A 17500-nucleotide genomic window follows, 5' to 3' on the forward strand; every position below is an offset into this window, starting at 1 on the left:
ACTTCTCCTATTACTCAAGATCTGAGTACTTCTCCTATTACTCAAGATCTGAGTACTTCTCCTATTACTCAAGATCTGAGTACTTCTCCTAGTACTCATGATCGGAGTACTTCTCCTATTACTCAAGATCTGAGTACTTCTCCTAGTACTCATGATCTGAGTACTTCTCCTCGTACTCATGATCTGAGTACTTCTCCTAGTACTCATGATCTGAGTACTTCTCCTAGTACTCATGATCTGAGTACTTCTCCCCCCTCTGGTCATTTATTAAACTGCTGCTTTAAACTCTATGAAGACAGACAGAAATAAAGACCCTGATGTTTTATGAGTTTCTGTCTGCCCACTAGATGTCCTCATTCCCCACGACATCAGATGCAACCATCACATCTTCAACCAGTTTAATTAAATTAAGATTACATCCAATGAAGTTCTCCTTTATACTAAATGTTAATGTGTTTTTCATAAAGGAACCGCTTAAGATATAAAAGATTTTAAGACTCTAGTTTCATGAGCAGAAAAGTAAAGCACATTTTTTTTTTGTTTTTTGTTATTTATTCTTTTTTTTCCATTATGACACTATTTTCTTTTCTTATTTTTATATTTTATTTTATTGTATTTATTTTATTTATTTATTAAGGGATTTTCCGTATACATATATATATATATATATATATATACATACATTTATTAATTAACGCAGTAATGAATGTGTTTGTCTGTTGTTCAGCAGGTAGGTACCCAGATGTCTGAGGAGGCTCTGAGGATGACGCCCTGAACCCTCCAGTATGTCAGGTGAGACACACACACACACACACACACACACACACACACACACACACACACACACACACACACACAGACAGACACACACGGCACACAACTCTTCCATCAGGAGAACCGTGCCGCAGCTTCAGAAAGGATGCAGATATAAAAACACAATGTTCCAAAACACATGCAGAAACATCTTCAGCAACACATCACAAATGGGTGATCTTTTATTTTGGAAATGTGCCAGCGTACATATAAATGGACAGAGTTTGAATCATAAATATTGATCTGTTTACAAAGAAATCAGAAGATGGAAGAGAGATATAAAAGATTATAATCTTTATAGCCTACTAAGTTTTGAAAGCAAACAAAATGTTTTGGTAGTCTTAAAAAAAAAAAAACACAGACAGACAGACACACACACACACACACACAGACACACACACACACACACACACACACACACACACACACAGACACACACACAGTGATGATCTGATGCTTCCTTCCCTGAACCGTCAGTATTTTAGCCTCTGGTTTGATGTGTTTGTTACGGAGGCTAACGGGTGCTAACGTGCTACAACAACCAAAATCTCTTCCATCGGGAGAAACTGCAGCTTCAGAAAGGATGCAGATATAAAAACACAAATGTTCCACATGAAGAAACATCTTCAGCAACTTGACAACACATGCAGCATTTAGAGAACATTCAGCAACTTGAGGAGACATGCGCAGCGTTTACTAAAAGCTGCAGAAACCAAACGCTGCAAGAAGCACAAAACACAACGGAGACCAGGGGACACTAACGAGTGACGCACACAGCTGGAGACCAGGGGACACTAAAGAGTGACGCACACAGCTGGAGACCAGGGGACACTAAAGAGTGACGCACACAGCTGGGAGACCAGGGGACACTAAAGAGTGACGCACACAGCTGGGAGACCAAGGGACACTAAAGAGTGACGCACACAGCTGGGAGACCAGGGGACACTAAAGAGTGACGCACACAGCTGGCAGACCAGGGGACACTAAAGAGTGACGCACACAGCTGGAGACCAGGGGACACTAAAGAGTGACGCACACAGCTGGAGACCAGGGGACACTAAAGAGTGACGCACACAGCTGGGAGACCAGGGGACACTAAAGAGTGACGCACACAGCTGGCAGACCAGGGGACACTAAAGAGTGACGCACACAGCTGGAGACCAGTGGACACTAAAGAGTGACGCACACAGCTGGAGACCAGGGGACACTAAAGAGTGACGCACACAGCTGGGAGACCAGGGGACACTAAAGAGTGACGCACACAGCTGGGAGACCAGGGGACACTAAAGAGTGACGCACACAGCTGGAGACCAGGGGACACTTAAGAGTGACGCACACAGCTGGAGACCAGGGGACACTAAAGAGTGACGCACACATCTGGGAGACCAGGGGACACTAAAGAGTGACGCACACAGCTGGGAGAGCAGGGGACACTAAAGAGTGACGCACACAGCTGGGAGACCAGGGGACACTAAAGAGTGACGCACACAGCTGGCAGACCAGGGGACACTAAAAAGTGACGCACACAGTTGGGACACCAGGGGACACTAAAGAGTGACGCACACAGCTGGCAGACCAGGGGACACTAAAAAGTGACGCACACAGTTGGGAGACCAGGGGACACTAAAGAGTGACGCACACAGCTGGAGACCAGTGGACACTAAAGAGTGACGCACACAGCTGGAGACCAGGGGACACTAAAGAGTGACGCACACAGCTGGGAGACCAGGGGACACTAAAGAGTGACGCACACAGCTGGGAGACCAGGGGACACTAAAGAGTGACGCACACAGCTGGAGACCAGGGGACACTTAAGAGTGACGCACACAGCTGGAGACCAGGGGACACTAAGAGTGACGCACACATCTGGGAGACCAGGGGACACTAAAGAGTGACGCACACAGCTGGGAGAGCAGGGGACACTAAAGAGTGACGCACACAGCTGGGAGACCAGGGGACACTAAAGAGTGACGCACACAGCTGGCAGACCAGGGGACACTAAAAAGTGACGCACACAGTTGGGACACCAGGGGACACATTTTTTTTTTTTACCAAAATCAAAGTTGAGAAAAAACAGGAGTGTTGTCAAGTTGCTTTCGATGTTTCTTCATGACTTTTGGAACATTAGTGTTTTTATATCTGCATCCTTTCTGAAGCTGCTTCTCCTGATGAAGAGTTTCTGCTGCAGCTCGTTTGCACCTGTTTGCCTCCACAGTTTGTGGTGTGAAAAGCAGAGGAGGCTGTTCTCTGAAAACACGGAGCTTTTTCTTTAAAAAGTTCCTCTCCCATCTATTTTAGAGCCAGCAGAAAATTGCTCCCCCGGCTGGAAAGATGAGGCCATTCAGAATGGTAATATTATCCTCCTCTCCGCTGCTTTCCCTCCCTCTTTTCCTCTAAATCTGACACTTTAACCTCCTGCTTATGATGTTGTGAAACACATGAATTACTGCATTAACTCTGTTTAGGTCTGATAACTCAGGTAAGTATTCATTTAAATCAGTTTTTCTCAAACTTTTTCATACCAAGGACCACTTAACCAATAAAAAAACACTCACGGACCACCTAACTCCACAAATATCCAAAAACAATAGGCCTGCTTACCACTCCAACAGTATATAACAAATTACAGCCTAATAATGACAGCTTAACCTTCTCTGTATCGCCTCGTTCACACATTAAATCAACAATACAAATACAACTACAGATTATATAAGCATTTAGTTCAAATGCGATTTAAAATGCTCAGGTTTTACACCTCTTATGAAATGTAGACTACATTTATTACGGAGTTTATGTCCGAGTTGGCTACTAAGAGATATGCAAAATACACCGTATGTAGTACGACACAAACCTCCGCTGTGGATTCCCAAAACAAAATACAGTAAAACTATGATCGCAGGCCCAAGTCTAACTCTCTGAGGTCTAAGCCATTTTTTCACATGTTAGGCTCGCGTGGGCTTTTTTTCTAAAAATGCTATTAAAACATGAACCTTGGTGACCATCGGGCTGGCCTGCATGGTCTGCCTACAAAACAAAAATAAAAAAACGTTTTTGCAGCCCCAACAACAGCCTCTGATCATCAACAGACTTCATGCAATGCTTCATTGGACGCATATATTAGATAATAATCTCTATCTCACTCCTAACACATCTAAATCTACTTTCAGCGTGGATACATGTTCATAAAATACATCCATTGTTTGTTTTATACGCTTCTTGAAATAAAAAATAAAACACATCGTTTTTCTAGAACAGATTACAAATCGCCTGAAAATGGTACAAACAAGTGGCAACATGTGTGGCGAAGGTGTTGCGCTGGGCTATATCATGCAATCGAAAGTTAAACTTAAGCTCGCTCCATTGCGGAGATATTCCCGCGAGAGTGCGGAAAACTTAAATGTATTTATTTATTTCAAATGTGACATTTTACCAATATACTCACGGACCACTAGGGGGCGATCACCGACCACCAGTGGTCCGCGGACCACACTTTGAGAAGCACTGATTTAGAGAAATGTGTAAGAAAATGGTTGGTTTGTGAGATTTTAACCCACACGTTACTAAAAAAATATTTTACGAGTCGCTGCAGACACATCATCATTTATTGCATCTCTGCTTTCTTCACTCTGACTCACCACTGTGAACCACTAGAGGTTTGAAAATGTGCATGATGGTGGTGCATTCAGGGACACTTCACTCCTGTTATTACATTTTATTACATGGCTTAGGCTGGAGCCACACGAGAACGGTAACGCAAACGAACCAAAATCGTTATCAAAAAAGTCTTCCGTCCACACGCAATAGGCACCAGAAACGTGTCCTTCCGCAGGAGACCGCTCGACCTGCTGGAGACGTTGTAGTACATATGCCGGGCCTGTAAGTGGCGCTGTACTTCCGCCACAAAATACACCAAAAGCAGCGAAGAAGACTTCCGAGGTTGCCCTTCTGTTTATTCTCTGCGGTGAATTTAGCAGCAGAGGTGGGGAGAGGCAGGGCTCTTTTTCTCCGTCAGCAGCAGCTGATCTCTGATCTCTCTCTCCTGTCCGATCAGACTTCACTCGCGTTTATGTCCATATCGATCAGATCTAGCTAGTTCTAGCTAATGATATGACTGCGTGTCAAAGGACACCTAAACAATAAGCGACATTTTGACCGGAGAATTTCAGATATCGGCTAATGGAAACTCTGCCGTGCGGGGGGGTCTGCTGGATACAGCCAAATACCGCGAAATAATCTGTGACGCGTTTGTGTGTATTGTGTTTGTTTCCCGGGGAAACACTCACAAGAAACACCGGCTGTTGTTATGCCTGCTGTGACGTTAAGTTGCCGCTTGTAATTATGCCGTTACAAGCTTAAAAGTTGTATTTATCATCTGAATTTGGCGAAACAAGTTTAATATTCTAAAAACCAAGACTTTGTTTATTTGAAATCAGATGAAAACAAACTGTCACGGACCCTGCCGTGTCATCTATGATTACTATACGCTTTTAATTCATAATTTCAGCGGAAGGGTGTCTTTGTTGACATTCCCCTTATTGTGGAATAATAAGTGTCTTAGGTTCAAGTTAGAAAACTAATGTCTGGGTAGTGTTCATGACTTCATGTTTATGTCATCTTAATGGTTAATCTCAATGCCGTTACCGTTCTCGTGTGGCTCCAGCCTTAGTTGAATACTCGATTCTGATTGGTCAATTCAGAACATATGACGCGTTGTTAATCCAGAACAGACAGACCACTGTCAAGGATTTATTGACCGTTGTTAAGGACGCTCACATCTGCAGAAAGAAGTCCGGTCGATTGAACTGTATACAGTGTTAGAAATTTAAAATCAATGTTTACAGATGAAGAACTCATTAATTTCAGTATTGTGTTCACACCTTAAAAGGTGTGAAAGGAGGGATTGTTAGAAATTTAAAATCAATGTTTACAGATGAAGAACTCATTAATTTCAGTATTGTGTTCACACCTTAAAAGGTGTGAAAGGAGGGATTGTTAGAAATTAAAATCAATGTTTAATATAATAATTAGTCTAAAATATATCGTCAGTTTAAAAGCTGTTTTATTGTGAAAAAACCCGGAAGTTCTCATACAATCTCAATGCCAAGCTTTTATTCCTTCATATCCGGTCAGTATGTAGCATGTCGCTAACAATGTTTTAAATTAACTATTACAGCTGTTTATAAGGTATTAAATAGAAAGTCATGAAAGAGATAAGGAGGATAAAAGACTTAAGGAAGTAGGCACTCTCAGAGAGATGACCTAATCAGAGAAACTAAGACAATGAGAAAGAGGAGGGAAGTTCCCTCCCTACGTCACCGCCCACCATTGAGGAGGAGGCGTCACGACTGAGATATAGGGAGGTGAGGGAGCTCTGGAGAGCACTCCTTCTTCACTGCAGCCCCACGAGAGACAACACCGGCTTTGTCTTTTCCCTTACCCTCTGCTTGTTGTATCATCGTGCCATTTAATTAAACTCACCAATTTGAACCTTTTCGGAGACTCCATTAGTCTCTTCATTCTAAGCTCCTATCCCGGACGAGCCCCCAACTATTAGAAGTATTCGATGTTCTCGCGTCCAGGAGAGGAGCTTAGAATGAAGAGACTAATGGAGTCTCCGAAAAGGTTCAAATTGGTGAGTTTAATTAAATGGCACGATGATACAACAAGCAGAGGGTAAGGGAAAAGACAAAGCCGGTGTTGTCTCTCGTGGGGCTGCAGCGAAGAAGGAGTGCTCTCCAGATCTCCCTCACCTCCCTATATCTCAGTCGTGACCCCTCCTCCTCAATGGTGGGCGGTGACGTAGGGAGGGAACTTCCCTCCTCTTTCTCATTGTCTTAGTTTCTCTGATTAGGTCATCTCTCTGAGAGTGCCTACTTCCTTAAGTCTTTTATCCTCCTTATCTCTTTCATGACTTTCTATTTAATACCTTATAAACAGCTGTAATAGTTAATTTAAAACATTGTTAGCGACATGCTACATACTGACCGGATATGAAGGAATAAAAGCTTGGCATTGAGATTGTATGAGAACTTCCGGGTTTTTTCACAATAAAACAGCTTTTAAACTGACGATATATTTTAGACTAATTATTATATTAAACATTGATTTTAATTTCTAACAATCCCTCCTTTCACACCTTTTAAGGTGTGAACACAATACTGAAATTAATGAGTTCTTCATCTGTAAACATTGATTTTAAATTTCTAACAACAGTTTAGCCGAAAAGCAAACTGCTTTTCGAATTGGGAGAAGAGGGACAAGAAAACAGCAGCGAAGTAACGGGGCAGAAACCCTCCTTTTTACGCAACGGTCCAGACATAGACATCAAACGGCAAAACATATTCAGTTGCCAGTTCCTTTTGCATTAGGGCAGGGATATCTAGATACTTTCCAAGGTTTGACATCATTAATTGTGCTACTTTTAAAGCAAGCAACGATGTTTTCAAATCTGTAATCAAAAAGCTCCTCAAAAACGCTATCGAAGCAGTTCCTGCCGTTGCTACGTAGTTCAAACGGTAACAACGGACTATTTTTCTTAGCGGATGCATGTCATTTAAAACAAATAATAGCCTACTATTTTTTAAATCAATAACAACATTTTCTAAATCTATAAAAGCATTTCAATTAATATTGGGAGTCATGTCGTTACTTTGTTGAGAATGTGGCCGTGTAATAAGCGGGATAATGTGCAGCGAGGCGGTCATTATGGGGAAAAGAACACCCGACAGGCAGATCAGGAGCCCGACGTGAAGCGGAGGGATCTTGATCTGCATGAATCCCTTATCCCTTACGTAAATGGCATCACGTGCTGACAATGAATTTCAATATAAAACATCAGATTTAAATAGGTTTCTTTGTGAGTTCATTGCAGCTTTTTATTTTGCATTTGTCAGTCTTTTCCCTCTCTGTGTCTCCAGGTTTAACACTTTTTAAATACGGATCTAAAAACTAGGGTTGGGAGTAACAAATAGGTGATCTTTTATTTAGAAAAATAGCCAGCGTACATATAAATGGACAGAGTTTAAATCTTAAATATCGATCTGTTTACAGAGGACCACAGATATAAAACTTTAAAATCTATATTTTAAAGGTTTCAACCAAAAAAGCAAACTAAATGTTTTGGTAGTCTTACATTTGCCAGTGTACATTTAAATGGAGTTTAAATCCTCGTTAATATTGTGTATTTTTGTCGGCTGAAAACAAACTCTCTGCATATTATTTTGTCGTAGCGTGTTCTTGTATACTTCACACCTGCAGCTTTCTTTATTTACCAGCATACATTTGAATAAAATTAGAATGAATATTGCAAATAATTGGTGTTGCACAGGAGTACCAATTAAATGTGTGTACATGTGAGTTTTTGCAAGCTAAAATCCTCTTAACTACTGATCCTTTTCAACTGGATTTTAACCGTGCAGCCTCACATAAATCAGCATTTCTCCGATCTTTTTTCCCGGTAGTTTTTCTCAGTGAATTTATGCAGCTCTGCAGGAGAAGCACATGAAACGCCTCTTTAAAAAAGCATGAGTTGCGTGTCTTCCAGCCACCGGATAATCCCCTGACATTGTAACCCTGTGTTGTTGGAGCGCCTGTTGTTCATAGTTGACCTGGAGGAGGTTAACTTCTTCGGGTAAAGCAGAGGAGCCGGGGACAGCGGCCTCAACGCGGCGAGTCAAACGAGGGCCCGGGGGGGAAAAGACAGCCAAAAATTGATCATGACCGTCTTTGAACTCCCTCTTCATTAAAGTAATCAATCAGGGAGGGAATATATGAGGCTGCTGCAGGCTCACTGAGCCCAGGGTGCTTCAATGGAGAAACTGTACGCACCACGGAGGACAGAATAGTCTTTATACGATTCCAAATATTTAAAAAAATAGTTTTTCATTTACGTCAGGAACACCCGGAGACAAATTATGACTCAGAGCGACACACAGGAAGTGAGACATGTTCCTGAGGACGTTTTTTTAACTGCGACACATCAATTAGAGCGAGGTTAACGAGAAAAATATGCAAAAGACGAGACAGGTGAGTAGAGGAGAATCTGATTAAATGCCTTTCCAGATCGGGATGGTTTGAAAAGACAAAACTTACAAGAAAGAAAATGGGAGAATAAATTATCAAAGAAAATCTTAAAAATGTTAAATCTATAGTATAGATTTAAAAAACATGTATCTATACTATTATTAAATTAAAATGAATTATTGTAAGTCCCTCTGGATAAATGCTTCACTTTAATGTCTATGATGCAGTTCTTGTTAGCGTTAACCTGATTGCTTTAATTAGCATTTAAGTTAAAAAAAAATACATTAAATCCATCATTCACATAGTTATAATTATTCTTAAATACCTTGTTGTTTACTTAATAATAATAATAATAATAATAATAATAATACATTTTATTTGGGGGGCGCCTTTCATAGCACCCAAGGACACCTTACAGGGCATAGGGGCAATTTAGGGGAAATTAAAACAGTGGATTTAATGAAATGTCAGCCGGGGTAAGACAAGACAAACAACAGGAAATGGACTATAGAAGGACACAAAAGGACACAAGAGGACACACAAGGACACAAAAGGACACAAAAGGACACAAAAGGACACAGGGTACAGTTTATAATGAGAATGCCAGTTTGAACTGGTGGGTTTTGAGTTGGGTTTTGAATGTTGTTATGGAATCAGACTGTCGGATATGTAGTGGCAGCGAGTTCCAGAGTCTGGGAGCCGAGCAGCTGAAAGCTCGAGCACCCATGGTTTTGAGGCGAGAGCTTGGGACGGTGAGAAGTCCTACGGAGGAAGAGCGGAGGGTGCGGGAGGGGGTGTACTCCTGAAGGAGCTCGGTGATGTAGATGGGGGCTAGCGCTGTATTCAATACGATAGCGTACAGGAAGCCAGTGTAGCTGAGTGAGAATGGGGGTGATGTGGTCGGATGAGTTGGTGCGGGGGATGATCCGGGCAGCAGAGTCCTGGATTATTTGCAGTCTATTGAGGAGTTTGATGGGAAGGCCAGTCAGAAGTGCATTGCAGTAATCAATCCGGGATGTGGCGAATGAGTTGAATTTGTAGAGATATATTTGTCTTAATAGTAATTAACGCATGCATTTATGTAATTATATTTTATATATTTGTACATAGATTGGCTCTAGTTTTTGCATGTCTTGTACATAGGGGAGAAAATTCTTCACTTATTTATATTGTAAATATATATTGTATTTAGTGACTGTGGCTGCGAGGGAGTGCGGTCGTCTTTCACCCAGAAGGTTGTGGGTTTGATCCCAGCCCGTGCAGTCAACATGTCGATGTATCCTTGGGAAAGATACTTAACCCTGAGTTGCTCCCGATGGCATGGCCAACGGTGTGTGAATGTGTGTGAATGTTAGTTCGTAGAGTAAGGTAAACTGCTCTGTGTGAATGGGTGTGAATGGGTGAATGATATGTAGTATGTAAAGCGCTTTGAGGGGTCTTAAAGACTGGATAATCAAATCAAGTTTTATTTATAAAGCACATTTAAAAGCGATTTTTGGTCGAGCCAAAGTGCTGTACATGTAATAAAAACACATTACTACAATCACAATAAAAGACAATAAATTACAACAGATATATATAAAAAATAAAAATAAAAACACAGGGAAATGTCAGGAGTCGTGCTCCGCTCTAACTAGAAGGCCAGAGAGAAGAAGTGTGTCTTAAGAGTAGATTTAAAAACCCCTAGGGTCTGGGCCGACCTCACATGGAGGGGCAGAGTGTTCCAGAGCCTAGGGCCAGCTGCTGCGAAGGCTCGGTGCCCTCGGGTTTTGAGCCTGGTCTTGGGCACTACCAGCAGCAGCTGGTCAGCAGACCTTAAAGCTCTGGCTGGGGTGTAGCGCTGGAGCAGTTCAGCTATATAGGCCGGAGCCAGCCCATTTAGTGCTTTAAAAACAAATAAAAGGATTTTAAAATCAATTCTGAACCGAACTGGAAGCCAGTGCAGTGAGGCCAGAATAGGGGTGATGTGGTCACGCTTTTTGTGGCCAGTCAGCAAACGTGCAGCTGCGTTCTGGACTAGCTGCAGGCGTTTAATTGATAAAGCGCTATATAAGTACAGTCCATTTACCATTTACCATTTATTGTAGTAAAATGTGCACAATGGTATTCATGCTTGAACATATATTTGTATTCAATTCAATTCAATTGTATTTTTACATTTTACTTTAACTTTTATGTAGATATATGTATTTTATTTATTATTATTATTAGACACTTTTATGTATCTGTTTTATGTTTGGATAAATCTCTGTATTTTTATTTATTTAACAATTTTATGGCAAACTCTAATTTGTTATATTGATATTTAATATTATTATTATTGGACATTTGTACTTTTTAATCTTTTTATTGTACGTTATTACTTCTTATATTTATATACATATTTTTACCTGATTTTATTTATTTGTATTGGACACTTAAGTTTTTGGGGTTCATACAAATAAATGTAGTCTAGTAATTCATTACACATTCAAACTCAAATTCTTTGTGTTTATATTAAAATGTTGACTATATTTATATTATTATTACATTTGTATTTTAATTATTTTTGGATCTTTTTATTGCACATTCTTACTTTAACTAATATACATATTTATTATGATTGGACACTTTACTTAATTTTTCGTATGTTTATATTAATATCTTTATTTTATTTAATCTTTTTATTGCACATTCTGACTCAAACTTCTTATGTTTATACGCTTTTATCCTCGTTCATTCTAATTTAGATCAACTGTCTCAAAACCCAACTTCCTCGCGTGAAAACCCAGTGTTCTGTTTCTGATTAAAGTATGAGAGAAATTAGAAAAGTCCCACATTTTACGGAGCGATCAATAAAAGCGCCGGGCGTTGGCGCGCAGACAGCAGATTGTTAGAGAATCGACGGGAACTAAACTCTCTGATTAACAGTTTGCTCTGCGTCGGGACTCTAAACGAGATTAGCCACGAAAAGGACTTGACCTGAACTAAAAGTTAAACTGGCACACACACAGCTCACATGAACACACAGACACACACACACACACACACACACACACACACACACGCAGAGCTCACATGAACACAGTGATGATCTGATGCTTCATTCCTTGAACCGTCAGTATTTCAGCCTCTGGTTTGATGTGTTTGTTACGGAGGCTAACGGGTGCTAACGTGCTACAACAACCCCAAATCTCTTCCATCAGGAGAAACTCGCTGCAGCTTCAGAAAGGATGCAGATATAAAAACCTAAATGTTCCACATGAAGAAACATCTTCAGCAACTTGACAACACATTCAGCATTTAGAGAACATTCAGCAACTTGAGGAGACATGCGCAGCGTTTACTAAAAGCTGCAGAAACCAGACACTGCAAGAAGCTCAAAACACAACGAGACCAGGGGACACTAAAGAGTGACGCACACAGCTGGGAGACCAGGGGACACTAAAGAGTGACGCACACAGCTGGGTGACCAGGGGACACTAAAGAGTGACGCACACAGCTGGGAGACCAGGGGACACTAAAGAGTGACGCACACAGCTGGGAGACCAGGGGACACTAAAGAGTGACGCACACAGCTGGGAGACCAGGGGACACTAAAGAGTGACGCACACAGCTGGGAGACCAGGGGACACTAAAGAGTGACGCACACAGCTGGGAGACCAGGGGACACTAAAGAGTGACGCACACAGCTGGGAGACCAGGGGACACTAAAGAGTGACGCACACAGCTGGGAGACCAGGGGACACTAAAGAGTGACGCACACAGCTGGGAGACCAGGGGACACTAAAGAGTGACGCACACAGCTGGGAGACAAGGGGACACTAAAGAGTGACGCACACAGCTGGCCCAAAAAATAGTTGCAGACAAAACAAGTAACAGTTGATGACAAAAAAAGAAATGATGAAAAAAGAAATTGTTGGCGATAAAAAAAAAAAAAAAATAACAAAAAAGAAAGTTAACCAAATTGACCAAAAAAAAGGTAAAAATTGAAGTTGACCAAAAAGAAAGTTGACAAAAATCGGAGTTGACTAAAAAAAGGAGTTGAAAAATAAAAGTTAAAGTGGACCTATCATGCTATATTTAAATTATATATTGTAGGGCCATACCTATATAAGGCATATTTATACGTTTCTGTTTTCAAAATACCAAACAGATCATGCATTTTAGCCATGCCTCATTTCACTCTATGTGCTGTTTGCTGTCTACGGGGCTGATTCTGTGAGACCACGCCCCCCTGCAGGAGAGGGGAGGCGTGCTCTGATCAGCTGCTGGGCTGTCAGAAGAGGGGGAGAAAAAGAGATCTCGGTCCTCCGTGTTTTATTATATCGAGTCGTTATTAATTTGTTTTAAAGCTCAATAAATAACAAAGAAGACCTTCGACCGGCACTTTTCTAATTTTGTCCGGAAGATTTAAACTTTAACGGACATCTTGACCGGCGAAAGAAACTGAAACTGAAACTCTGCTGCACGGTCCCCTCGTTCCTTGGAAGAGGCGGAGAGGTGGGTGTTTGTCATCTGCTGGTGGACTAACCGGAGAGAATTACAGTGCTTGCCTCGACGGGGAGGGATTGCATTGAATTAAAGCAGCGGGAGCAAACGCTTGCCTCGGGGAGGGAGAAAGAAAGCCACAGCGGAGAATAAACAGAAGGGTAACCATGGTAACTATGGGCGGGAAGTCTTCTTCGCTGCTTTTGTGGCAGACTACAGCGCCACTTACAGGCCTGGCATATGTACTACAGCGTCTCCAGCGCTTTCGAGCGGCAATGGCCGGCCGTGGCCCAACCCCACATTCCCCTGATAAGTGGAGAGTTGGCCCAATAGCCGTAGCGCCACCGTCCTGACGTCAGGACAGTGTTCAAATCTGGATCAGTTTTTATCAGATCCGTTGCAGCCCCTTTTTTAGAGATTTGGGTATGGAGGAAAATAGAGAGGGTTGTGTTTTCTGACACTTGGTGAGTTCCCTGGAACACCGGGGACACATATTCATGTATAAAAGACGTACAAAAGTGCATTTTGCATGATAGGTCCCCTTTAACAAATCGTTGGCGATAAAAAAAAAAGATTAACAAAAAAAGGTGACCCAAAAAAAAGATGGGCAAAATAAAAGTTGACTAAAAAAAAAAAAAAATTGACAAAAAACTAAAAATTAACTATAAAAAGTTGACCATAAAAAAAGTTCAGCAAAAAAAGGGAAATTATGAAAAAATAAATTGTTGGCGAAAAATAAAATGAAACAAAAAGGAAAGTTACCAAAATCAAAGTTGAGAAAAAACAGGAGTGTTGTCAAGTTGCTGCCGATGTTTCTTCATGAGTTTTGGAACATTAGTGTTTTTATATCTGCATCCTTTCTGAAGCTGCTTCTCCTGATGAAGAGTTTCTGCTGCAGCTTGTTTGCACCCGTTTGCCTCCACAGTTTGTGGTGTGAAAAGCAGAGGAGGCTGTTCTCTGAAAACACGGAGCTTTTTCTTAAAAAAGTTCCTCTCCCATCTATTTTAGAGCCAGCAGAAAATTGCTCCCCCGGCTGGAAAGATGAGGCCATTCAGAATGGTAATATTATCCTCCTCTCCGCTGCTTTCCCTCCCTCTTTCCCTCTAAATCTGACACTTTAACCTCCTGCTTATGATGTTGTGAAAAACATGAATTACTGCATTAACTCTGTTTAGGTCTGATAACTCAGGTAAGTATTCATTCAGAGAAATATGTAAGAAAATTGTTGGTTTGTGAGATTTTAACCCACACGTTACTAAAAAATATTTTACGAGTCGCTGCAAACACATCATAATTGATTGCATCTCTTTCTCTCTGCTTTCCTCACTCTGACTCACCACTATCAACCACTAAAGGTTTTAAAATGTGCATGATGGTGGTGCATTCAGGGACACTTCACTCCTGTTATTACATTATAAATGGCATCACGTGCTGACAATGAATTTCAATATAAAACATCAGATAATAAGTATAATAACCGTGTAATAAGCGAGGCGGTCATTATGGGGAAAAGAACACCCGACAGGCAGATCAGGAGCCCGATGCGAAGCGGAGGGATCTTGATCTGCATGAATCCCTTATCCCTTACATAAATGGTATCACGTGCTGACAATGAATTTCAATATAAAACATCTGATTTAAATAGGTTTCTTTGTGAGTTCATTGCAGCTTTTTCTTTTGCATTTGTCTTTTCCCTCTCTGTGTAAATAGATGTCTCCAGGTTTAACACTTTTTAAATACGGATCTAAAAAACTGGTATTAGGAGTTACAAAGGGGTGATCTTTTATTTTGAAAATGTGCAAGGGTACATATAAATGGTCAGAGTTTAAATCCTAAATACTGATCTGTTTACAGAGGAATCAAAAGACGGTCCACAGATATAAAACTTTAAAATCTATATTTTAAAGTCTGTAAGATCGATACCAAGTTTCAAAAGCTCACAACATGTTGGTAGTCTTTAAATTTGCCAGTGTACATTTAAATGGAGTTTAAAGGCGTGTGGCGCAGTGGATAGAGCGTTGGTGTTCGGATCAAGGGAGCACAGGTTCAAACCCCACTGCAGTCAGCATGTCGTTGTGTCCCTGAGACACTTCACCCCAAACTGCTCCTGTGGGGATTGTCCACAGTATTGAGTATGGAAGTCGCTTTGGATAAAAGTGTCTAACAAGTGACGTGTGATGTAATGTAATGTAAATACTCATTAATATTAATCTACTTATATTAGTATGTATATTTGTAGGCTGAAAACAAACTCTCTGCATTTTATTTTGACAAGTACCAACCGTATCAAATAGCATTGCACCTATCCGAGCTTTAAAAGCATGCAGTGGAACCAAGATGCTCAGTTTCCATTCTTTTTGCAGACTGTTCCAAGCAAGAGGAGCTGCGCACATAAAAGCTTTCGTCCCTAAGTCAGTCCTTGCTCTTGGCACATGTAACAAAACCACATCATGAGATCTCAGGCAATAGCTACCTGCAACTCTCTGTGTGATCAGAGAGCAGATGTAAGGTGGGAGTTTACCCAACATGGCTTTGTAGATGAACATGTACCAGTGACTGAGCCTCCGAACAGTGAGTGAAGGCAGACCTGCGCTGGCGTACGGGGTACAGTGATGAGTGAGTGCTTTAGTGACACATCTCAGAGCACTGTGATAGGCGCTGTACTTTACAACTGCAGATTTGTTCATTTACCAGCATACATTTGAATTTAATCAGAATCAGAATATCTGTATTAGTCCCACAGAGGAGACATTTGCATTTGTTGCAGCAAGAAAAAAGAACCAAAGAAAGCTAGAAGCATGCATAAATAAATTACACAATTGACTAAATACACATCCTGTAACAATTCTGAGATATATAGCAGCCAGGTATATATTGCACAGCTATTAACAGCATATATATATATATATTGCACAGGAGTACCAATTCAATGTGTGTAAATGTGAGTTTTTGCACGTTAAAATCCTCTTAAATACTGATCTTTTTCACCTGGATTTTAATCGTCAGACAGAAATCTGCATTTTTCAGATATCTTTTCAGAGTGAATACGTGCAGCTCTGCAGGAGAAGCTGCTGATCTGAAATCTATATTGGGAGATACCAACAGGTGATCTTTTATTTTGAATATGCCAGCGGACATATAAATGGACAGAGTTTAAATCCTAAATATTGATCTGTCAATCAAAAGATTTAAGTTTGGTAATCTTTAAAAAAAAAAAAACATAGCTTTTTTGAACATTTGTCAATGTCCTTTTAACTGGAGTTTAAAAATCCTAGTTCATATTAATCTACTTATTTTACTATATACTTTTGTAGGCTGAAAACAAAACATTATTTTGTATTTGCGAGTTCTTCTATACTTTCCATCTGCAGCTTCTTTTATTTACCAGCATCAGTGGAGTTTTTATAAGTACAAGTGGTGTAGCTGTGGGTGGGCCTAAGTCCATCCACATGCACGTCTGGCCCACCCACAGCCAATCAGGGCTGTGGCCCACCTACTGTCAGCAGACCTGCCCCTAATGACGAGTCGCCACTGACCAGCATACATTTGAATTAAATGTTTGTGAATGTGAGTTTTTGCAAGTTAAAATCCTCTTAAATACTGATCTAATGACCTGGATTTGAACCGTGCAGCCTCACATAAATCTGCATTTTTCAGATATTTTCCCCCGTATTTATTCTCAGTGAATACGCGCAGCTCTGCAGGAGAAGCGCATGAAACGCCTGTTTAAAAAAGTAGGAGTCGTGTAGGTTCCAGCCTCCGGGTAATCCCCTGAAATTGTAACCCTGTGTTGTTGGAGCGCCTGTTGTTCATAGTTGACCTGGAGGAGGCTAACTTCTTCACGAAAGCAGAGGACCCGGGGACAGCGGCCTCAAACGAGGGCCCGGGGGGGAAAAGACAGACAAAAATTGATCATGACCGTCTTTGAACTCCCTCTTTATTAAAGTAATCAATCAGGGAGGGAATATATGAGGCTGCTGCAGGCTCACTTTGCTCAGGGTGCTTCAATGGAGAAACTGTACGCACCGCGGAGGACAGAATAGTCTTTATACGATTCAAAATATTTAAAAAAGTAGGTTTTCATTTACGTCAGGAACACCCGGAGACAAATTATGACTCAGAGCGACACACAGGAAGTGAGACATGTTCCTGAGGACGTTTTTTTAACTGCGACACATCAATTAGAGCGAGGTTA

At 41.1% G+C, this 17500-nt stretch overlaps 1 protein-coding gene across 6 annotated transcripts in view; it reads left to right on the forward strand.

The window, feature by feature from the left end:
- Positions 1-17500, forward strand: part of thrb (thyroid hormone receptor beta) — a 161127-nt gene that overhangs the window by 106329 nt on the left and 37298 nt on the right. For 4 of the 6 annotated variants that reach the window (XM_034131139.1, XM_034131137.1, XM_034131141.1 and 1 more), the window contains 3 exons: positions 728-792; positions 3112-3162; positions 14314-14364. In XM_034131139.1, the coding sequence (XP_033987030.1) occupies positions 786-792; positions 3112-3162; positions 14314-14364 (109 nt within the window). In that variant the 5' untranslated portion in view covers positions 728-785. The remainder of the gene's footprint in view (positions 1-727; positions 793-3111; positions 3163-14313; positions 14365-17500) is intronic. The other 2 variants (XM_034131140.1, XM_034131138.1) reach the window with 1 other exon arrangement.

Source organism: Trematomus bernacchii, unplaced genomic scaffold, assembly GCF_902827165.1.
Source record: "Trematomus bernacchii unplaced genomic scaffold, fTreBer1.1, whole genome shotgun sequence".
Taxonomy (NCBI): domain Eukaryota; kingdom Metazoa; phylum Chordata; class Actinopteri; order Perciformes; family Nototheniidae; genus Trematomus; species Trematomus bernacchii.